General features: G+C 36.4%; 1 protein-coding gene across 3 annotated transcripts in view; it reads right to left on the bottom strand.

The window, feature by feature from the left end:
- Nucleotides 1-24,648, bottom strand: part of METAP1D (methionyl aminopeptidase type 1D, mitochondrial) — a 1,999,572-nt gene that overhangs the window by 237,717 nt on the left and 1,737,207 nt on the right. For all 3 annotated transcript variants that reach the window (XM_044075535.1, XM_044075537.1, XM_044075536.1), the window contains one exon: nt 20,410-20,507. In XM_044075535.1, the coding sequence (XP_043931470.1) occupies nt 20,410-20,507 (98 nt within the window). The remainder of the gene's footprint in view (nt 1-20,409; nt 20,508-24,648) is intronic.

Below are 24,648 nucleotides of genomic sequence, written 5' to 3'. Positions count from 1 at the left end.
GAGGAGTGTAAAATTTGCTTTAGAGAAGTTTTTCACTGTGGTTTTCTGGGCAGGGGGTGGGGTCGGGATGTGAATATCCAGTGAGATTAGTTTATGGTCTGATCTTACCAGTGAGGGATACACTTCTGGTCTGGAGCATAGAGTCCCCATGTTGGTGATGATCAGGTCCAGTATGTTTTCCCCTCTTGTGGGAGTGGTAACAAGTTGTTCCATAGCATTTGAGTTTATAAATTCTAGGAACCTTTGGGCTAGGGTGTTGGAGCTAGAGTAATGCTCCCAGTCTATGTTTGGGTAGTTGAAGTCCCAATATAATGGTGTTTGGAGAGACCTTCATATTTTCCAGTGTTCTCAGGAAGGCCGAGTGGGGTTCCTGGGTTTGGGAGGGTGGTCTGTAGCAGGCTATAAACTGGAAGGCAGTTTTACCCACTGTTAGTTGCACATGGATAGTCTCTGATGCTTCGTGCTTTGCCACCAACCTGGAGGTGTGGGTATCTTTGATGAATATCGATACTCCCCTCCTTTTGTGGTTCGTCCAAGTTTTGGGGCCGAAAAGCATGGTATGAGGTATAACCTTGTAGTGCTGGGGTGCTCTCAGGAGCCCTGAACCAGGTTTCTGTTACTGCACAGATATCGATGTTCTCCATGCTAAGGAGAGTTTCGAAAGTGCATCTTGAGGTTTAGACTTCTGGCGTTGGAGTAGCATTACTCTTAGTTTCTTATCCCTTGTGATCCTATTAATTCTAAGATATTGTCCCTTTATTATATTCGAAAAAACAAACTTAGGATGCATGCTACTAAAGTGCAATAATGCGTTTTTCCAGCAAGGTTTTCTATATAAAGTAGTAGAGATGTTGCCTTGATCATCTTTCATTATACTTATATCTAAAAAATTTACTTTGTTACAAGAAAATTCAAGAGAAAATCTTAGAAAATCAGTAGTAGATTCTAAGTAATTAATAAAGGCTTGTAATTAATAGCACATCATCAACAAAACTTATGTACAACAAAACATTCTTAAAAAATGTACTATCAAACATAAATCTCCTTTCCCATTGATGTACCATAAGATTTGCATATGAATTTGCACATGGGGTCCCCATAGCGACCCACCATTTTTGAGCATACAACATGTCTCTATATAGGAAGACATTGTTGGACAAAACTAATTCCAAGAGCGCACATATCAAAATGACATGTTCATTATTGAAATTTTCCAGTGTACATAAATATTCCCTTATGGCTTCTATGCCAAAATCATTAGGAATAGATGTAAACAGATTTTTTACATCAAGGGTCACCAGTATGTAAGACGATAAACATTCTATATCATTAGGCAGATTATTTAAATCATTAATAAGCTGATAGCTATCTTTAAGAATCACAGGTATATTCCTGACCACTGGTCCCAATAAACTTTCCAAATAATTGGAAATTCTCTCAGTAACCCAGCCATCCTCTACCACTATGGGTCTCATTTGGGGGGGGTAAAACACCTTTATGCATCTTCGGCAGACCTTTTATGTAAAGTGTCAGTGGAAATTCAACCAAGAAATATTCATATAATTCTTGTGTAACTTGTCTGCACATTAACAAATCATAGAGATTATCATATACTCTCATAACCAATTTAGTCAGATATTTTGAATCAACTTTCAGATATGTATTTGTATCTTGTAATATATCCATCATGGATATATGATAGTCATCTGTATTAAGTAATACCAAAACTCCCCCCTTGTCGGCTGGTTTGATGGTTAATTCAGCATTATGAGAGAGATTATACAAAGAAGCTTGTTGTTCCTTGTTCAGATTAAGGTAACTACATTTGCGTTCATGTTTCTTAAAATAACTATACAGATCATTCTCACATAATTGTATAAAACACTCAACGTTAGCTGGAAATGGAGGCATAAAGGAACGTTTACATTTAAATCTGTTCATACTTTGTGTGGACCTAATATTGTCATTATTAAACAACAATTTGAGTGCAATTGTGCATCCAAATAGATGCAAATCTGTCAACAGTTCACTTAAATCACTACCTTGTGATGGTATGAAAGATAGACCTTTGTTCAACAGCGAGTAGTCTGTTTCAGTAAGTTCGAACCTGGATAAGTTAAAAACCAGTTGATTCAATTCCTGATTCACCGTTCTTTGTTCTGGAATCCACCTGAAAACTTCCGCTTTCTCCGTCCCCGACTGTGTGACCTGTCTCTGAGGGGTTCGCGTAGTTTCACTGAATATGGTAAAAAACTTCCTGAGCCTTTGCCCAACGCTTTCGGTCTAGCTCCCAAGCCGCTGACTTCCTGTTGTTCAATTAGTGCCTGCTGATTAGGCGGTGGGGTAGTTGCTGAAGAAATGATGTCTGATGGTAAAATACCACTTAAAGGCACAGTAGACATGCCAGAATCAGTTACATTGTTACTGTCAGCAGCTTCATTGATGTTTGGTGTAACATTATTTGTAACTCTAATATGGTTATCAGAGTAGGAGCTGCCCTTTTCAGCATGTCTATTATCAGAAGTTGCCTGGCTGGTCATTTGATTATTTTTCGACCAGACAAAAACTTGTAAGTCTCTATAGTCCCCTTGCAACTTCTGATATTTTATTTGTTGTAGTCTATCACTATAGGCAGCTACTTGAGCATATAAATTCTCCAGTTTTCTCTCAAATATTACATTCTTGAAGCGAGTTCGTATATCCTTATTTAAGGCCTCTACCTTCCGCATGAGCTCAGCTTCAATGGGTAAAAAATAATCGATCAACAATTTCATATAGTTATTGCTTAGTTCTAAATTCAATTTTTGCCATCTACTAAGCAACTCTGAATGACTATCGCCATATGTAGGCATGCACAAAACTCTCATGCCCTGAGGTACAATTTGAAAATGTAGGTTAGCCTCCATATGTCGCCTCTGCAAAATGAGTCTTTGTAATTTATATAAGTTGTTTTCTAATTCTCTGCTTAAATCATTGAACTCATTGAGGTTATTCAGAGTACCTGTTGTAGGTGGCAACGAAAACGGATGTAGCTCCAAAGTAAGTAAGGGATTGCTGCCCGGTTCGAGGATGTCATTCCATTTCTGATTTAAATTCGTAGGTTCAGGATTATAATCCAGTTCAACATTAGAGATGTTAGAAGGCTCCATAGTGTGATTGCTGCTGACACCAAACAGTAAGAACAATAAAATAAAATAAGGTTCAGCTGCTATCCAAAGGTTCCGATTCCAGAAGAGAAACCAAACAGTAGTGAAAATACAGGACAGAACCACCACTACGATGCACATAAAATACCAGGATTTTTATTACAGACAAAAAATAAGCACTTTCACGTGCCGAACACTGCACGCTTCATCAGATTTCATTTTACTAATCAATAAAACGGTCTTTAAATATACGGACCAATTACACTTAATTAAAATCAATCAAGTAATGCATCAAGCAGGTAGTCATGGTAACTCCTTCAATGCTATGAATTCAAGTCATTCATAGTAACCACTATACCAAAAATCCTAAAATCATATAAAGCAAGAAATTTTCTCTATATAATATAATGTGTATAACAAAATATATATGATTCTAAGTATCGACAGCTTATTTACCTGAACTGAAAAAATTTGAAAAAAATGAGCAATATTGACAACACAGACTGCCAAAGTACATTAAATCTCAAAAGGAAATTGTTTGGTCTTATCAAACCAAATCAATCACACACACACACTACCACCACACATACAACATTCACCTTGTCATTGCAAATATAAATATATATATTCTTTTGCAAGTACGTATATCAACAAAACCAAGACTAGCCAACTTAGTCTCAAATATTTCATGGTGCAGGAGGCTTCACCTCCCACACCACCCAACATAAGGGCTTCACCCCTAAACTCCCTAACTTAAATATATTAACTCACTGTTTGCTTAACTAAAGGAAAGCATACCGTCATATGCTATACTCAACGCATCATTCACTTAATAGTGTCACTATGGCTGCATTCGACAAAAGCGGTTCTCAGTCAATTAAACTGCAACCATATACATACATATGTACACATAGATATATATGCAGAGCTGCATACACTTAAACGGAGTGAGAGAGAGAGAGCTAAACCAAATGACTGCATAACCATATGCATCCAAAATGCAATACTGCTATAAAAAGCTGAAAAGAAGAAGAAAAGAACAGATTCATACTACGGTTAGTAAAAATAAAAATCTTGATAAGACAACCATAATAATCAGAAAAATATGTCTTTGTTACTTTTTTCAAAGTATATAGTTGAACTGATGCAAGACGCCAAAAGATTTTTGAAAAATAAATACAAGTTAATCTTTCAAGTTACTTGAAAGTATTGAGTTACCATCTCAATAACCAAGCATTCTTGAAAAATGTAAGTGTGAACATGCATAAAAGTTGTGTAAGTCCAGTTGAGCCCATAAGGTCTACACCTAACAAATTTGAAAATATTTTAAGTAATACAGTCCATAAAGTAGTAATTCGATGACAACCATATACAGATGTTCTTTGCTTGAACAACCCAGCAGAACATTTCCAGAGAAATAACTATCAAGTTATGTAAAGTGGAAAAAAATAGTACAGTATAAAATAAGATGGTTCAAAATCTGAATACATTATTATTCTGAGAGTTCAGTAAAAACAGCTAGAGTATGAAGAGCCTATTAGACTGAGAATTTGGTAAATATTACATCCTCACCAAGCCATGAGAACTAAATATCACATAAAACTTCTTTGCCAATAACATCTGAAGAAAGAAGATGATTACTTCATAAAAATTGGGAAATAAAGGGTGGATATCTTTATTTTTACAAAAGATAATACTTGAAGATCCACTGTTATGGTAAAATACACTATCTTTTGCCAATAATCACAACAATAAATAATCACAACATATGGGCAGAATCCTAAGCAGTAATTCTATTTCTTATAGCGGTGGAACACCAAACAAGTATTAAAAAAAATCAAATATTCATATAGTACATTGTAAAGTGAGTCAGATTAAAACCATACTGGGACATATAAACAAATGAAATAATTAAGGTCGCATAAAGGAATGTCATAAACAAGACGACCTTAAACTAAGGATTTAGCTTAATGAATACCGTCTAAAGGCTTGAAACTGTATATATAAATGGCAATCTAACTAATAAGCATTCCAATGTACTGATTAAGGACTATCTAGGTAAGTGAACTCTGGAAATAACTAAATGTTATTCAAAGGAAAGTGTACTTAATTTGCATCTTCCTCTTTAACATGTTATAAGCATACTTTCATTGATCCATTCACTTTTCAATTACCTGCTAGTCCAATTTATGGCTGAGGGGAGCCAGACCGTGTCCTGGAAATAAATGGGTTTAAGGCAGAGTAACTAATCAAGGATAGACAACAGCCTAGCACAAAAAGCAGACACACATACTCACAGACAGACACACAAACACTCTCTCATTGTGCAAGTCACACAAGAGTACAGCCACTTAGGAGTTTAGAATATAGCTATTTTACAACGTGGCACATATTTGGGATTTAGGAAGAAATTGGAGTACTCAACAAGAGATATGTGAACACAAAGAGGGCATGCAGACTCTGTGCAGAAGGCACCCCAACCAAAAATTAAACTGAAGACACAAGTCATCTGTATCAATATCTCTAACCTCTATGCCAGTGAGGAGCAACTTATCTGTAGGAACAGTGAGCTATCTATGTATTATTTCTTAAATAAGGATTATCCACATTTGTTTAATTTTATAAATCTAAAAATGAATCTAGTCACTGGATTGGCATCTGAAATAACAGAATAAATAATGACAAAACATGACTGAATGCATTACCCTGAAATCAAAAACAGCTGTAGTCTTGCCACAAAAATACCACTACTAAGTAAAAACAGTACAATTGTTTTACACTAAATTTGGTTTAATTCAGTAAAATCAAAATGTAAGATTAAATCAAGTAACACAGATGGGGTTGCAAATCTAGTTTATCATAAAGTCAAAACAGAAAAATTCAAAGATATTACCTTGATGAAATAATACATAAGTTGAAGAGCAAAAGTTTAAACAAAAACAGAACATCGAGAAAAATAATAAGGAATACCATTAATTATGTTTTGAATGAGACATCTCTGTACATTAATTTTATGAAGTCTAGATGAAAGAGGCTATTGGACATTGTACTTTGAAGATACTTTATTTCTTGAAAGGACAATTCTATTAAATGAAGGAACAGCTTGATCATTAAGTCTGTCCTCCTCTTCCAAGCTTTTCACAGCTCACATCCATGACCGTGATGTTCAGAATCTACAATTCAACAATTTCAGGCAGATTTTCAAGAGCTACCCAAACATAGCTATTTGTGATTATGCCAGTTATGACTGCTCTAATAATTGCATCTTCTCCATCACAGACACACACAAATGTCCGAGGACCCAAAGACCCAGCAGTTTTCACATTGAGAAGTAACTCCTCTTTTATTTTAGCATCTATCACATTGTTAATGCTTTCTGAAATTTATTTAAAAATAGTATTTGAATAAGCTAAAATTATAGCAATACTGTTAGTGTTGATGTTCAGAAATCAGCCTTCTCTAGTAAAGGGTAAAAACCTTTGAATGACAGAAGGAGTACCAGGTCTCTCTGAAGGGAAGGATACAGATCACACTGGCAGATCTTATTTCAAATTGTGGTAGAGAAAGGGTTTTTCCTGTCAAATGCATACAATAAAGCAGATGACTTTTGAGTTGATGGTTGAGCGTCAGAATGCCTACAAGTTCTAATCCACAAATACTGGAAAGTTTAGAATAGAGAGGATACTTTCCCCATGGATTCCGGGACCTTATAAATTCGTGTTAACTTCATTTTAGGGGAGGAAACCTTAAATGTGGACCATCCATATTTTCACCAATAATATTAACTGAGTTACTAAATTTAACATTCTGTAGAAGAAAGCCTAAAGATTGTGAGGATATATCTTTCTTGATCAAAAAGTCAATAAGGCCTAAGATTGTGAGGATGTGCCCTTGCAATCTAAAAGTACACATTCAGGCGAGATTGTTGAAAAGTAAATATGCTGTCTTCCTCCTCACATGAAAAAGGAGACAGACTAATAGTTTTTTTTTTATTTCTAAGCGACTTTCACAGGTAGAAGTATAAGTGATGGCTGATCAAGGCTTACCTTGAACATTGGCCATTGGCCATAAGATACTATGTAGATAATGAGGACCTATTGGCTGATGAATGGAGGATCTCAACAGCCAGGCTTCTAGAGCTGATGACAGTAAGACAGCACTCCACCTGAGCTGAAAGATGGTGGCACTGGATGATAGTAATATTGCAGGCTCTTCTGCCTTTGAAATCTGTAGCTCAGGCTTTTAGAGTTCTTCTCTATAAACCCGTAGCTCAGGCTACAGAACTTTTAAAATGATCTTGCAGATGACTAAACTCTGTACTTTGGTTGTTATTGATCTAAGTACTTAATGCAGCTCAGCTTTTGGTACAGATGTCAGTTAAAGCTCTTCCAGAACTAAAGACTATTTGTTCCTTGCCAGTGGAATTTGATACATGGACGTGACAGTGTTTGATGATGAAACAACAGTAAACGAAGTCCCAGAATCCATGGGAAATGACTACGTATTTTATGTAGTTTGCCTGCCTCTGTAGAAACTTCTTAATTTTATTACATTTTCGGGTTGAACTTGATATTTATTTATTTTGAATTTGTTAACCGGGGTAGATCACTAATCCTATTGGACCTCTTTTAGTCTCAGCCAGGGTTTTTTTCTTTGTGAACTTTTTTCTCCAAAGGCCTAAGGCATTTTTTTTGAAAGATATGAAATCAGTACAATTTATTTATGGACTTTCATGGCTTGCTTGAGCTGTCTGTGGCATTCAAAGTCTTGAATATTGTAAACAAGTCTCAAAAACTGCATGCACTTCAAATGGAAATCTTGGGGGTTTGGGAGTCTCCTGCCATCAGATGTGTAAACTAGCTATGGCACATTGCATCCTACTAAATAAAATTATAAAGATAGATTAAATAAAGAAAAAATATAGGAAATCATCATTGTAACTTGCTGCACAGTCAAAATTTACTCACATAAATTGGGCACATACTACCCTTGAAATATAAAGAAGAACTGAAGAGAATGCACACCAACATGGGATATAAAAGGAAACTAGTGCATGCTTGTGTCAGTGTACATGTGTGCAAACCTGCAATAGCCTGTAACTCTAAGACAGCTTGCTTCCATGACTGGACATTAACAGCTTAATTAAACAGGAGGATACTTTATCTTTGTATATCCCCAAATTTATATCAATAAACTACTGCTACCTGGGGTTTATCTTGTGTCTGTCCTTCATAACTTCATAAACGTCCTTCACAATGATGGCAGCCATCAGTTCTTTTGTCTTACCCTTTGTTAATTTTCTCACACTATCATCCTTCAAATATTCCTGAAATGTCTACTGTATCTTTCATTTAGTCTCTGCAGTGTATAAAGCCACACAGCAGTCTCTAAGTACCTCTGTATTTATTGCCAGACCTCTATTTGAAAAGCCCTCCAAAAGGGGTTGTAACCAAGTGATAATTTATTTTGACGTTTGCTGCCACAAATGCACCAAAAAAGCTGTCTGTTATTTTAAGGTGTTACAGAAGAAAGCATCTTTAAGAAATGCTTTTAGGAAGTCATATTTCTTATCTAAAATATTGTCTATATAGACTGTCTAATATAAAATAATATGCTGCATTCATGTATCTTAAACTGCTTTCACATGTGTTTATATATGTACTTGTTCATTTGCTGTTTCTAGAACATTTTCACTAAATGCATTGATTATTTTTAATTGTATGCAGATCTTCCATGTTACCTTAAATCGTTTGGGTGTACAATTATGCAGATGACTGTAAAATAGGATTTACACTACAAAAATCTTCTGATGTAGATGAGTTATAACAATATTTGCACTCAATGAGTTGCTGGGGTGAAAGAATCACGTTTGTTGTTTAGTATCAAAAAGTGTAAAATTGTGTACTTTTTAAATAAAACTATTAGATTACCCATATATTTAATGTCTTCTCAGCTATGTGAAGTAAAGGAGTAAAAAGATTTCGGGATTTTAATTTCATCAGGTTTTTCCTTTAATGTTCATACTGAGTTAATAACATCAAGAACTATTACATACATGGGCTATTTGCTGTATAACTTGTCAAAAAGGGATGAAAACACATTAACATTAGTGTATAAGACCTATATTAGGCCTCTAACAGAGTATAATAATTAATTCTGTGTATATACCATAGGACAATTGAAAAGACTAGAGGGTGCTCACAGAAAATTTACTAAAAAAATTATGAACTTAAGAACTACTGAGTATGGATCCAGATCTAAGATGTTAAAGCTATTTAGCTTTTATTACAAGGTATATTCGTGTGAAAAATTGATCTTGGTGTATACGATTTTTCATGACTCCGTTTTGCAGGTTATGTACAATATAGATATTAACAGATGTACTAAACTCATAGACATAATAACACGGAGTTTGTAATTAAATCAGGTAAAACCACAGTAAGAACTCAATATATAACTTTTAAAGTTACTAAATTATGAAATAATATTCCTATTAATGATAGCCAGTCTAAGACTCTTAATGTTTTTAAGAGAAATTTGGATATCTAGGCTGGTGGTAAGGTATATAAGCCATATTTGGAGGAGTTAGTTCATAGGTTCATACAGTGTATATAAAAAGTTTACACACCCCTGTTAAAATGCTAGATTTTTGTGATATAAAAAAATGAGACCATAATAAATAATTTCAAAACTTTTCCCACCTTTAATGTGACCTATAACCTGTACAATTCAATTGAAAAGCAAACAAATCTGTTAAGGGAAAAAATATAAAAAATAAAAAACATGCAATACGTGGGTTGCATAAGTGTGCACACCCTTAAACTAATACTTTGTTGAAGCACCTTTTGATTTAATTACAGCATTCAGTCTTCTTGGGTAGGAGTCTATCAGCATGGCACATCTTGACTTGGCAATATTTGCCCAGTCTTCCTTGCAAAAGCGCTCCAAATCTGTCAGATTACGAGGGCATCTCTTGTGCATAGCCCTCTTCAGGTCACCACACAGATTTAGGTCTGGGCTTTGGTTGGGCCATTTCAAAACTTTAATTTTCTTCTGGTGAAGCCATTCTTTTGTTGATTTGGATGTATGCCTGTGGTCACTGTTGTGATGAAAGGCGAAATTCCTCTTCATCTTCAGCTTTCTAGCAGATGCCTGAAGGTTTTGGGCCAAAAGTGACTGGTATTCGGACCTGTTCATAAGTCACTTTACCTTGACTAAAGCCCCAGTTCCAGCTGAAGAAAAGCAACCCCAAAGCATGATACTGCCACCACCATGCTTCACAGTGGGGATGGTGTTCTTTTGGTGATGCAAAGTGTTGTTTTTGCGTCAAACATACCTTCTGGAGCTGTGGCCAAAAAGTTCAACCTTGGTCTCATCAGACCATAACACATTTTCCCACATGCTTTTGGGAGACTTAATGTATTGTTTTGCAAATTTTAGATGGGCCTGGATGTTTTTCTGTGTAAGAAAAGGCTTCCATCTTGCAACCCTACCCCATAGTCCAGACATATGGAAAATACGGGCGATTTTTGTCACATGTAGTCCACAACCAGTACTTGTCAGAAATTCATGCAGCTCCTTCAGTGTTGGTGTAGGTCTCTTGGCAGCCTCCCTGACCAGTTTTCGTTTTGTCTTTTCATCAATTTTGGAGGGACATCCAGTTCTTTGGAATGTCACTGTTGTCCCATATTTTCTCCACATTTTGATGACTGTCTTCACTGTGTTCCATGCTATATCCAATGCTGTGGAAATTGTTTTGTACCCTTCTCCTGACTGATACCTTTCAACAATGAGATCCCTTTGATTCTTTGTAAGCTCTCTGTGAAACATGGCTTTTTCTGTAGCAGGCAGATGAGTAAATGTCAGGAAAATCCTACTAGGGCAGCTGAACTTTATTTGGGGTTAATCAGAGTCTCTTTAATTGCTGGCAGGTGTGTACCCAAAAAGACTGAATGCTGTAATTAAATCAACAGGTGCTTCAACAAAGTATTAGTTTAAGGGTGGGCACACACAACAAAGTATTAGTTTAATTTACTGTACATTTTTTATTTTTTATATTTTTCCCCTAACAGATTTGTTTGTTTTTTCAATTGAATTGTACAGGTTATAGGTCACAGTAAAGGTGGGAAAAGTTGTGAAATTATTTATTGCAGTCTCATGTTTTTGTATATCACAAAAACCTGGCATTTTAACAAGGGTGTGTAAACCTTTTATATCCACTGCAGGTGGTTACTAGGCTAGCAGCTCCTCAGCCTTTACAAGCCTAGCCATGTTAATCCCAAGTCTTCTAATTTGTTCTTTTTGGGTAGTTCGCAAAACAAATTTATGAACAGAGCAGTTCTGTGATCAACACCAGCTATCTATGTCCATGAGGGACACTGGTGCCACCCCAGGGGCGAATTTGCAGATTCCCATCCAATTATCTAGGTTGCATTTAAATAGGGACAGTGAGCTCTGTTTTACATGAACAGGAAGTCTGTTCCAGAGAGGTGGCAGTCTCAACCATTAATAGAGTATAATGCATCCTTTTGTATGTACTTCACCAGACACCTGCAGCAGCTGGACAGACCTTTCTCACTAAGAAAATACATTCTTATGACCTAAGTGAACAGACTGAAAGCTGTGTTACTTTACTCTGTATCTTACAGGCTGCTGAAAAGTGACTTGTGCCTGGCCTATACAGCAATCTCTGACCTGCCCTAATGGAAATGCTGCACTTCCGCAAGTCAAATGATGTAAGAGTCACTCGCTCTAGTGATCTCAACCTAGCCTGTGACATTAACAGAACATGTTGGAGGGACAGATATGTTGATGAGGCTCGAGTACAGTGGAGTTATAACATCCCATGACCTGGATGCTATGCCCTTGCTTATGAGGTGCGCTACATAGAAGGCTTTCCTTACCCTTGTGGAAACTTGGTGGTCAAAGTTCAGATTGCTATCAAGGTGTGTTCCCAAGTCTTGCACCACTGAGTTGGAACTCAGGGGGTTCTCTCCATATTGTAGTTTGTAAGGAGTTCTATTTTGCCAAAGGGAATAATAATGCATTTTTTTTTGCATTTAGTTTTAGACTATGGCTTTGGCACCAATTATTTGTTTGTGTTGTGTCTGTGTTAGTGTTCTTTGATGGCCATCTAGCCTAAACACTGCTTGTGAACTTATGAACTTATTGTACTGTCCTCTTTGTTCTCATTGTTATTATTTGTAGTCTATGTTGTATGTACTGTTTATACCACATTTACACATATTAACAATGTTTTTGGTCACATACACTTCTAACTGGCAAAAGTCACCATGCTATGCTATGCTATGCTATGCTAATATTCTCTGTTTTTTCCTGGCTGGGATGATCAGCCCTTAACGTTCCTTGTGAACAGTCTTATAAAATGCATACAGCTCTTTTCTTAGCCTTCATGTTGGATGTACCATGACTTTACCATAATGGAGGACCTTCAAAATACTGTTGCTTTGCCAGGAATGTTCTCTCTCTGCATTTAACACTACATTTTAACCAACTGTGAGAAGAGACTACAAAGTTTTTTATTCATAAATGACTTACAACCCAAGTAGACACAAATCAGCTCCATCTTAAGTATAACATTATGTTACTTTTCTTCTGCCTTTTGAAACTCATGACTAGTGCCTCATGCCATGCCTAGTTCCCTTTGAAGTATATAGACAGCTCTGTGTCTGTACTGTCATAACAAACTTGTATGAATCCTCATCTTATTACTGCCCAGTCACAGCTTTCCTTTAATCGTAAATACATATATATATATATATATATATATATATATATATATATATATATATATATGTGTGTGTGTGTGTGTGTGTGTGTGTGTGTGTGTGTGTATATATAGTTATCAACCAGCCAGGAAGTAATCATAATTACTCTGGAAATACTATATATGTACTTTACATCTTGCATACAATCACTGAGGAACACTGGTTGTCTAAACAGCAATATTTTACCATCCCAGATATTTAATAATACAAAAAACTTGAACTGTAACATTCAGATCATTCATAACAATTTCAAGAACCAGTTGTACATTCATATCTTGCATGTACTGTGAATTGAATGACAGGTATTCAATGATGCCTGTATGAACTTTATTATTAAAGTTATTAGTACGTTCTAAAGTATCAGCTGCAGTTAAGGGCAGACAGAGATACAAGAGGTAGAACAATTCAACTAAATTAATCACTAACTTTAGTTTTATTCAAATTAATTCTTTGGTAGCCAGGCATACATCTAATGAATAGGTATATAACACCGTCCATCCACAACTCCTTTTTCCCTATTTATGCACATGAGGTCAGGGTGTCCCTTCAACAGTGACAATCATCTAGAGCCAATATTAACACTTCTGGCTGGCTAACACAGTCAGCAGTCAGTATTCATTCAATCTTTATATCACAGAGCAACAAGGTTGACCCCTATGTACTTCAAATGTGAATATTCGTATACTGTAAGCCATCACTGCAAATAGACATAAAGCATTCTTACTTAGAGCTTAACCTCAGTCATGAGACTGCAACCAATGTCTGACTCTTGTATGCCCATTTATTATATACTTAAAATGTACCAACATGCAATGTTCCCATTCATTCCAGAATATTCCTTAAACTCTAAACCAACAATACCAAAAATAGTTAACTTCAAGCTACAGGAGGTACTCCCATGTGTTTTCCTGCCAGCCGCAGCCAGAGACCCCTTACATCCTATAACAACTTCATTAATTTGATTTCTAGTTGGCCATTTGCCACTGCCAACAACAACAGAGCAAACTCTTAATTTGTTGGCTACCACGTCCAATGGCTCAGAGGCTGTGACCTGGATTCTTGCAGAAGAAACGTGTTAATATGCCCTTCAGCTGTTCCTTCAGTCTAGATCCCCATTCCAATCAGGTTCACATACTGACAGCATGTTTAATAATAGTATTCCACACCTATCAGTGTTAAGGCTAATCCATCACATTTAACTTGCACTGTCTCTCTACACATTCCCCACATCATACTGCACCTGCTTCTACTACCTTTATATTCCCGCAATCATAAAGTAAATAAATAATGAGCATCACTAATGCTCTTATGCATTACCTGCTCATCACGTATGTAATCTTGTTGTACCCTGATAAGTGATAACTAGAGTTTTTATATGATTTTATGACCCATAAGGTATAAAGAACAGATCGGTTATCCGCAATAGCTCAGTTCCTCTGATTTTGCTATCCTGCTGCAAAAGACACATTTTTGTCTTTGTTGCATCGTATATTTAAAAGTTGAGAAACTGTTCTTGCACAGATAATTGCCAACCAGCTGCCTCTGAGGTTTTGCTCTCTGTGACTCATGTTCAAAAGGAACTCATATTCCACTTAACTTTGTCACCATTCACTTACTCTGAGCCATTTGTGGGGTCATCATTTACTTCCTTGAGCCCATATTACCACACAGAGTTCAAAGGTCTTGTCAGTCTGTAAAAGTTGTGGTCTTGTCTGGGAGGAAACTCTTGAAAAAAAAATAAGCTGGGTATAACATCCTTAAATTTAACATCCTTAGCTCAGAGTCAAACATAACAGCCAAAAATTGAACTCACTTCCTGCATGACAGGAAAGAAAGGATTTTTGAGGAAAAAAAAAAACACTTTTTTCTTCTTATTTTGCATATTTTAGCAGGCTTTCAGAATAAACAAAGGATTTGGTCCTTTAGCACTAATGTCTTGAATCTCTCCAAACTATGAGGTTGCCAGGCTGGAATCTTTGATCCAGGCCAACATATTCTATATTTTTTCTTTATTTTAATATGATTCGTCTGTAAGCCAGTTTGTAATGCTAGTGTTTCTTTCAAAAAGTTCAGCTTTCTGAAATTCCAATCACTCCAAAGTTTGCCTAAAGGCCCTGCCTTCTTGATCAGTTTGTATACCCTCATGTATTAACAGCGTTGCTTCCATGTTAATATGCAGCTTCTTTGGTCTTTTGTCTTATTATCCTGCCATAAGGCCAAGACAACATCTAAATGATCATTCTGTATCTCATCGAATTCAATGTCTCTTTTCAATACTTCATTTCTAAAAATCATCCAACATTTTACTGATCTTATGATTCTCGGACAGGATTTTCTCTAATGATGTATTTGTAGTATCACTAGATTCGATTATGCCCCAAGGGTGCAGTTTCCTTCTTCCCATTTGTCACGTGCTTGAATAACACTAGTAGTATTTGGCCACTTTTATGCTCATTATTTGTCTTTTCCAGTCTCTTGCCTACTTTCATCGTGAATGTCAAACAAGTTGCAACTATGATACCTACCACTGACTTCCTAAAGGATAAATACTGATTTTTAGAAAAAATTATGCAGCTTATTTCTCATAGCATCACTGCAAAATCTTCCAATGTGTGTGAACAAACTTCTGAAAATATATGCCATAAAAATGTGCCTTGGATCTGCCAAAGAGACTGGCTTTAAAATCCTGAGATGAAGCTGAATGGGAAATTCTTATGACACAGACTGAAGTTGTATTCATTTTTTTTTTTTTTTGCTGAGCACTTCTATATAAAATACAGAGATGTTTATAATTTGTTTACAATGAATATATCATTCTATGTCCCATTCACTTCTAACTTCTGGAATCCTGAACAGCCACCCAAGTTCTTAAATGGATTTTAACCTAGACAGAAGCACTCTCTTTGGATCTGCCTGGAAGACTGGGTTAAATATAGTTGCTTGTTGACCACAGCTTGCTGTAATGACCTTGAAATAACAGATATGTAAGTGCTCACAATATCAGCTAATCTTCGACATGGCCATCTGCAGTGGGTAACAGATGGAATATTCTTCCAGCCTTCTCTCAAAATAATTCATCAAGACCTCCAATTACTGCTGCTTGGATGCATATTCCCCTGCCAGCAGATACTGTGGCATCATATTAGATTAAGGGGCATAGCCAGCCCCATACTCCTCAGTTCTGCCCCCTGAAATTCTGTCACCCCGGAACTTAGGCAAGTGACAAGTGAAAGGCAAAACACACTAATGCAAGTGGCAACTGAAAGTCACAAAATAATAATATGGAAGTTTTACAGTTATGGAAGTTTGTTAAACTGGTTATATATTCAGTGTAAGCCCATGCTGTTCAGTGCATCTGGTTCTCAGGTTGTGTAGATCAGCACAGCTAAGAGAATGCATGTGCAGCTTAACATGAACAGTTTAGACAAAGTGGAAATGGATAAGTAACTCACTGATGTTATAAGAAGATACCCTTTCTGTAGCACAACTGAGACAATTATGTAGAGAGAATTCCATTTGCTTGTACTATCCTCTATTGGAAATACTACTACCACACTGCTGCACTCAGCACTACACTGCACAGTAAATCCAACAGAAAAAAACAAAAGAACCAATGACAACTAGGTGTAATCTGAAAAGCAAGTGCTGTAGGCTACCCAGAACCTGTATCATTCAGTTTACCTCTCACTTAGATGACTTACAACTGATACAAAGATGGTTGCACCCATGGGCAAGCAGATTCACTCAAAACAGTGACTTAAATGGAGCAAAACAGTATTAAGCAAAACAGAAAAGCTCAGAATGGCTAAATTGTAATCAGCAATATCAGGCAAGGCAGTGCAATCTGAAAATTACTAAGAAGATATAACAATAGCACAGGCAATGCAGAAAACAGTTCCAAGCACCTAAACTGTATGCAAAAACAGCTAGAATAGCTAGGTAATGTATGTGTAAACAATGAAAAAATAAATTTCCTGCTTTTTTTCTCTTTTGCAGATGCAGCACTAGTTGAGTCACATGGCTGAGCTCTCAAGAGTCTTGTTAGGAAGACAAAGGCTGAACTTGACCCTACACAGTACATTTAAGGCAATAAAATAGCAGATGTCTACTCAAAGCTTAAGTGACTTGCTGTGTACTCACATGATATGTATAGGACTATGTCAGGACACGTGATATGCATAGGACTATGTCTGGAAGATGTGAAGTGGTTGTCCACAACAGGAAAGAATTAAGGAGGGAAAGGGGGCAGCAGATTGCAAGAGCTATTTATTTAATGGATGTATGAAACTACTTCTTCACACACAGGGTTGCAAATGCATGGAATGGATGATACAGAGGAAATCCAAAAAGGCATTCGAGAAGACAAGGCAGAGAGAAAGGATGAGGGGAAGACAGGGATAGTAGAGAGATTAGACAGACTTACTGTCTCCTGTCATCAGCCACATGTAATGTAATGCAATCTTTATATTTTTCTTTGTTGCACTCTCTGCAGAGTGCAGCAGGCAGCACCTGGGAATAATGTCAAACAGTAAAAAAAAAAAAATTCCCAAATAGAGAATTTAAAGAAAAAAAGGTGAAATCCTGCAGCACTGAAATGTTAGAGGAAACAACAAAGAGGCTGCAACACAGATAAAAACAATGGACACATTCTTACAACAGGCACAAAATGCAGTCTGTAAGAATGACTATTGCATACATTGTTTCAGGTAGAATCTAAATAGAAAGTGCACATCCAAGGTATGTGAGAGACATTCCCCCATAGATTTCTTCCATAGAAGCAAAAAGAGAGATGATGGAAAAATTAAAGAATGGCCAACAAATTAAGGAAACAAAGGTTTGTCCTAAGAAGAATCGTTTTGGGGGTGACCAAATAAGATTCTCTGAAAAAGCCTGTAACTCCAAGATTCATGTAGGACAACTAGACACATTCTTTTGAGAACTGAATTTTATGTGCAGTGTATAATCCAGTTCTAAAGGCAGATGGGCAAGCCTTTCAGTAAAAGCAATATCTTTCAGATTTTCCCAGTTTGGGTTCACCACACTGGATCACTGGTCCACAGATCGATTGGCAGTGGTGTTTTTATGGTGTCGAGTTGCCATCCTGACACCTAACCTTCACAGAAGGTACACACATACACCTACCTGCATGTCTTTACACTCACTCTACCACAAGGAGGACATGCAGACTCTGCACAGAAGGCGCTCCAGCAAAGAATCGAACTGGAGAACCTCTTGCTGTGAGGTGACACTGCAGCACTTGGACAAGCCTCTCAGTAATGAACTTAATATCATAAGGAGAAATTGGAGTTATTCAAAGCAAGCTGTAGATCAAACACCTCCTTCAGAAATTTCTTGAAATTCTGTGTGAACCAGAGTTCCATTGTTTTTTTTTTTGTTTGTTTGTTTTTGTAAGATCATTAAAGGCAGAAACATGATTCCCAACTGTAGAATAATTGAAGTCCTAGTTGAAGAGTTACCTAAGGTACGCCAAGCAGATTTGCAAGTACACTGATAGTCATAGAAGAGGGTAGTCTATGCCCAAACAGTAAATTGTTTCCAGTTGGCAGGATAACTCTGCCCAGTCGAAGGTTTGTCATCCACATCAAGAACTTCAGCGACTATAGCAGGAAAATTTGGTGGAACTAATGGGTATATTGGAGCTACCAGGTCATGAAATATAGTAGGTTGTTCCTCAACTGAAAGGAATATTCAACACCTGCAATGGGAAAGTTTATTCAACAAAAACAAACTGCAGCATCACAAAAAAAGAACACACTTTTTTCAGCCACCAGTGGTCTTGGTATGTATTCTCCATACTTGGCATAAAGGCACAAAATAGAGGGCAACTACCATAAGGCATAAATGAACCTTCCCCTACACATTAGGAAGAATGCATCCATCACCTATTCCCCACTGTCCTGCTGAACAAAGCAGAATATATAGTGGAATATATTCTGCCATGAGGCAACCAGATCAGTTTCTGAGATGGCCAACATTTGGAAAGACTTGTTGAATGCAAATGTTCTTAATTCTTCGTTCTAACAAAATGAACAAAAGCATGACTCAGTTAGTTTATCACTACATTCTCTTTCCTAGGAATATGAATCTAAACCAGAAATATATCATTATTGATTGCTCAATGTCAGATCTGCATCATCTCCTGGTACAGGAGGACTCAAGTATTCTTCCCTGGCATATTTGCACGTTGTACTACAGCTTTGTTGTCAAACCTTACCAGAAAGGGCTCTGGTCTCAAATCTACTTAAAAAGCTTGGAGATCAGAAAGGGCAGCCATATGCTCAAAACAGATTTACATGAATGCCTTACTTGAAGACCCCCTCATCTTCTCCACACCAATAAGGACCATTCATGGACTCCCCAGTATGCTAGTGACTATCTTTCGGCCTCTGATTGGTTATGAAGTGGAAAGAGATCTCCCCATCCAAACTGACAGAAGCAATTCTCCAACAAATAGCATGGGAAACTGGATGATGAATGTGACATGCTAACCAGCAACATCTAAGTTCAGATATGCTCTGAAAATATCAAATAACAACTACAGCCCTGGGTGAATTAGGGGCAAACTTAATATATCCTACTCTTAGATGGATAGATTATGTAATTCTGATGAAATGGGACCTCACTGAAGAGCTTCTTGATGATACAAACAGTTATTGTAGCAAAATGACATGTGCCTGATGCAAAGAAAAGTGAGGGAATGGTGGCTATGAAATAAAATATGTATACAGGAAGGAGAGACTGTGCTTGCTGACTAACGTGGTGTTTAAATAGTTACCATTTTGTTGAAATGGTAATATCTTATTATCAAAGTGTCTTAGCTTGTTAAATATTTGACAAAGTGCATCTGGTTCCAGTTGTAGCTATACATTTCAAATGAGATCAAAAAGAAAAGTCTGAAAGTAGGTACCTAAGAAGGAAGTGCAATGCATACCACTAAAAATGTATTTATGATATAGTCATATGACATGCAGCATACATCATGGTGCTTCAGCAAATGCATCTAATTAACATTCATGAGCTGAGTCCAACTGCCAAGTGTTCTCTTTCAACCATAACAGAGGACACTAGGCAATGGTTTTACCAGAGAGTATTAACCACACAAGGCAGACAATTAAAACAATCCTAGTTAACCCAGTGTGAATGATAAGACAATATCATAGCATGAATATACATGATACAGATATTGAAACAGTACTGAATAACTAAGTTACAGAGCCACCAGCTCCCATCATATGATGGGGTTCATTGTAGAGCGAGCCACAGAGAAAGAGTTCTCCATAGCCTTAGCATGTCAATGTTTTGTCTAAAAGAAAAATGATATGGTTATGGCACAGTCAAGCAATACTAGTACTAGAAACTTACAAATAAAGCTTATTTTATGCAAGCAGAACATTAGCACATTAAACAAACACAAGATGTGTCTATCAGAATACAAAACAAACCAGTGTTCTTACCGTGGTGCCAGACTTCAGGATGTCCATGAAAATAGGATCCAATCCCATGGCCCACAAAATCAGGACAGACTTGAAATCCATTGGAGTGTGCTATATGGCTTTAGAAAGTGGGTAAAACAGGAAATTAAGTACAATACAAAACAAAAGGAAACACTCAAAGAAAATAATCTAATCCATATAAATACTAGGCAGCTGTATATCTATTCTCTATCTGTGTCCATTTTACTAGTTACCATAACAGATCTCTGTAATGATGTACACAAATTTTTCAAATTTTCAATATATTCATAAGAGAATTTTACATAACTCTGTTAGCATACATCCTCTTCATTTCTGCAAGCCTAAAAGCCTTGCAGAGAAAGTTTGCTTTTGGTAATAATTAGGATTAAAACTCATATTATGTGGGTACAAGTTCTGAAATGCAGGTTTCCTTAAAAAATGAAGATTGAAATTTATGTTCATCAGCCTTAAATATAATCAAATTTAAAATATTAATCATACCTGCAAAAATGTTAAGAACAATTTTTTAAAAAAATCAGGTACATGCATTCATTAAAGAATTCTGCAAACTGAAATTCGCCACTGAGCACAGCAACAAATATCTATCAAATGTGCATACAATAAAACATGCTGAAACCACACAAAGAAACTTGCAAAAATTGCTATGAAACACTAAGCATGAAATAACAATGTAAACATTTACACATGGGGAAGAAGGAGTGGAAAAGCTTTACTGATGTTATGGCCTCTCATTGAACATATACTGCTATTGGAAGCATCTTAATTCATTCCTTCAGTCCAGCTCTTTTGAGTGTGTACCTTTAACTGCCAGTGGGTGTAGTGTCAGTCTTTAAAAAATGAAGTTATCACCTTACAGTTCTAACAAATACTTATTGACAGAGGTCAAATATCAGTACAAATGTGTTTGCCATCATGTATGCTTCAATGTAAAATATTCTGATACCTTGTATGTAGCATGGTTTTGGAATTATTAATTCAAATATGAACAAGCAATAATTGACACATAGAAGCGTAAGCAGGAGGTAACTGCAGAAACGCCTGGAGGTGTACTTGGCTGTAATGAGTTAAAACAGCTTATACTATCTTCTTAGTGAGGATAATTGTAACAGCAAATCATCACATGTAGGTAGAATCCCAAACACTACTCAGTTACTGCTAGAAGCAGAATAGTTGCAGGAATCAGTGTAGCACAGATGTGCCAAAATATGTCCTGTCTCTAGAATGAACATCTGCTTTTGAAGTGTTTGGTGAAGGCACAAACAGCAGTCCATGTGACAGCTATTATAACATCTTGTGCTGAATCATATCTAAAATAATGTTTTGAAGTTCTTACTGCTTTAGTGGAATATGACCTAATCCTGCCTCACAGGAGAGGTTTATCATACTTATCATAGTAAAAGGAGCAATCAGGCCAGCCACTTTGGAAAAGTTTGCTTGGTTCAGGCAAGCCCTCTCTCACTTTATTGAAGGAAACAAAAGGTTGATCTGATTTTCTGAAGGAACATACTACTCTTGTGCATCTCTGAACAGCCTGTGTATGTGGAAGATGTCCTTAATTTCTGACAGTTTCAACATAAGTCTAGAAGCTGATATGGCTTGTTGAGACAAATTTCACCAACAGTCTTAAAGTTGAATGAAGACAATTCTTCACTGACACCTTTTTGTGGCTTGCAAATGATGGCATGTAACTCCAAAACCCTTCTTCTTGAGGTTACTGCAACTAAAAATGCATTTTCTAGGAAAGGTACCTGTCCATGTAATCAGTTGATTTAAATGGAGATAGAGTTAATTTCTTCAATGTGAAGTTCAAATTCCTGTGAAAAGAGATACATCTCTTTGTTAATTTTTCTACCATTAAGTTCAAACCCTCTGGTGTTCTTAAAATCCTTCTGAAAGACCTTGAATAGATTTGCTGTTGGAAAAGATAGGAAACAAGCAGAAATTATAGACAATTAGTTTCACAGACAATTATGGTAGGCTGACTCAAAGAAATGGCTGAAGTTATCCCCAAATCCTTGGAAATAAATATGTCATTGGGTCTAGATTCTTTCAGGAGATCCAAGAAAAGAATCCTTTTCATTTCTGTAATAACTCGTCATTGCAGCACACCTCTTTTCCTCTTTTACTATGTTTAAACTTGACTGGAAAGGCGCTCACTTTGAGGAAATAACTTTTTTTCCAAAATGCAAGATTAAATGTATAGACAGAAGTGGTGTATATTGTCTTGCTGGTGATTCAATAAGGACTTAAGCAAAGGCAGAGACCATTACCTGAATTATGCTGGCTCTTTTAAGTTTAACATTGAGAAGTTATTTCTGAATTTCAGGGAATGAAGTAAAAGCATACAGTAAAGTTTGAGCCCACAAGAATTAGGTGTCCATCATCAACACAGTTCCATGAGGCAGGAGGAAACAAAAGGTATGAAGCTGATTGTTTAGATATTTGACAAACAAATTTGCCTTGGTCATATCTCTTATATTCACTAAGTACATTTAATTCACTTTTATATCTTTGTACAACCTTACACAAAAATATTTTCAAGATCCTCACGGGTAAGTGTGAAGTGTTTATTTAAACTTTCTGATTTCTTCTGCTTTATGAGTGAGACACAATATGATGACAGTGGAAGGTATCTCCAGGCATCCCCTGCCCAACCTCTTGAGCCATGAGCAGTGAACATCCTGAACTATATCAGGAAGTTAGCACGATCCAGTGTGTTCTAAAGAATCACAACTGCTCAGAAAGACTTGCCTTTTTTATACCTCTGATATATTTTGCTATAGGTTCCTCACTACTGTTCATTAGTGAGAAGCATTTTCAGCCAGAACCTTGAAGAATTCAGTGCTGTGTAAATTCTGTTATTTGTAAGTGATATTTACACATAGTACATCAATCTCTTACTTTAACTTCTCAACACTCTAGGCTTATATCTTCCCAAACAGTTAATTCAAATCCAGAAAAACACACCATCAGCCTTTCCTTGTTAGTGTACCCTCTCTTTTCCTGTCACACGAGTCTCTTTTCTTGTTCATGCACAGGGAATACACCAATGTAGAAAAGTTTCTGGGTTTATATTTATGAAACAGCATTATCAATTGTTTCAAAATATCATAACCTGTAAGTACATCATACACTTTGCTAGATTTCTTCAAATCAACACTTTTTAAGTTTAAAAGCATACTGTGCAGTCAACATTTTCCACAGCAGAAAACTCAGAATAATCTGATTTATTTTCTTAGAAGCACAGATCATAAACTTTTTGTTGCAACAGAATTTCTCAGACTGTTCCTTTCACCAGTGTACATAAACATACACTTGTTGCTATAACAAATTTTCCCAACAAATTTGTTTTACCAATTCAGCACCTCATTATGTATGTACAGCATTAAGTAATTTTTCAGCGATTTTTTTAGTATATAATTTTGCTAGAAACTCAGTAGTGTTTGTCATAGTACTACTCTTTCTCTGTAGCTCATTCAACCTTGTTCAATACATATTTTATTTGCTTTACTCTTTACGTTTAAGAGTCTGTCTTTTTTTTACTGACTAAATCTCTGATTTTGGTGTAGTGGGAAAATGCTTTAGAACTTTTTTAGAACAGCATAACTGCTTGACACACCTAGGAAAGCTGAATTACTCTGAAGAGTTTAACTTTTTTCTGAACAGTTTAGCAGCTTGATGTAAACTGGAAAGCTGTATTCCTTTCTAGGTTAAGGTATAGAGTTCATGTAAAGCACAATTTACAGGTTGTGGCATCACAACATTTGAAAAACAGAAAGTGTTTTTAGATTAAGAAATTACATTCTCTCATAGTGCTGTGCATTCCTTTTCTCAAGGCATGGAAACTACTTAGACAAATTTTCTTTACAAGTACCTTAGAAAAGACGTGTTTCACAGTTTATAACAGAATGCATTTCTGCCCCATGCCCCCACCATGTAGCATTTTATCAGGAAGATTAACAACAGCACACACTTCTGCAGCCAGGTTTTTAATGAAATTAAATAACAGCGTTTCACTTTAATCTACACAATATGGTCTTTATAAACCATATAAGGCAGTAAGACAAAATCATTTTTTCTTTGGCAGAATAAAAAGAGCAAAAATAAATAAATAAGCTACCTACAGTCTAGTATAAGCACAGTTCTCTTGATTAGTATATGTTTCTCATGCCTGACTAAAACATACACAGCACTTTTTTCCCCAAAGCTCTGCACTTC

This window comes from Protopterus annectens, chromosome 6.part1 (assembly GCF_019279795.1).
Source record: "Protopterus annectens isolate FY-2018-M chromosome 6.part1, PAN1.0, whole genome shotgun sequence".
Taxonomy (NCBI): Eukaryota; Metazoa; Chordata; order Ceratodontiformes; family Protopteridae; genus Protopterus; species Protopterus annectens.
The sequence above is the reverse complement of the archived record's forward strand: the minus strand, read 5'-3'. Positions and strand labels throughout refer to the sequence as shown.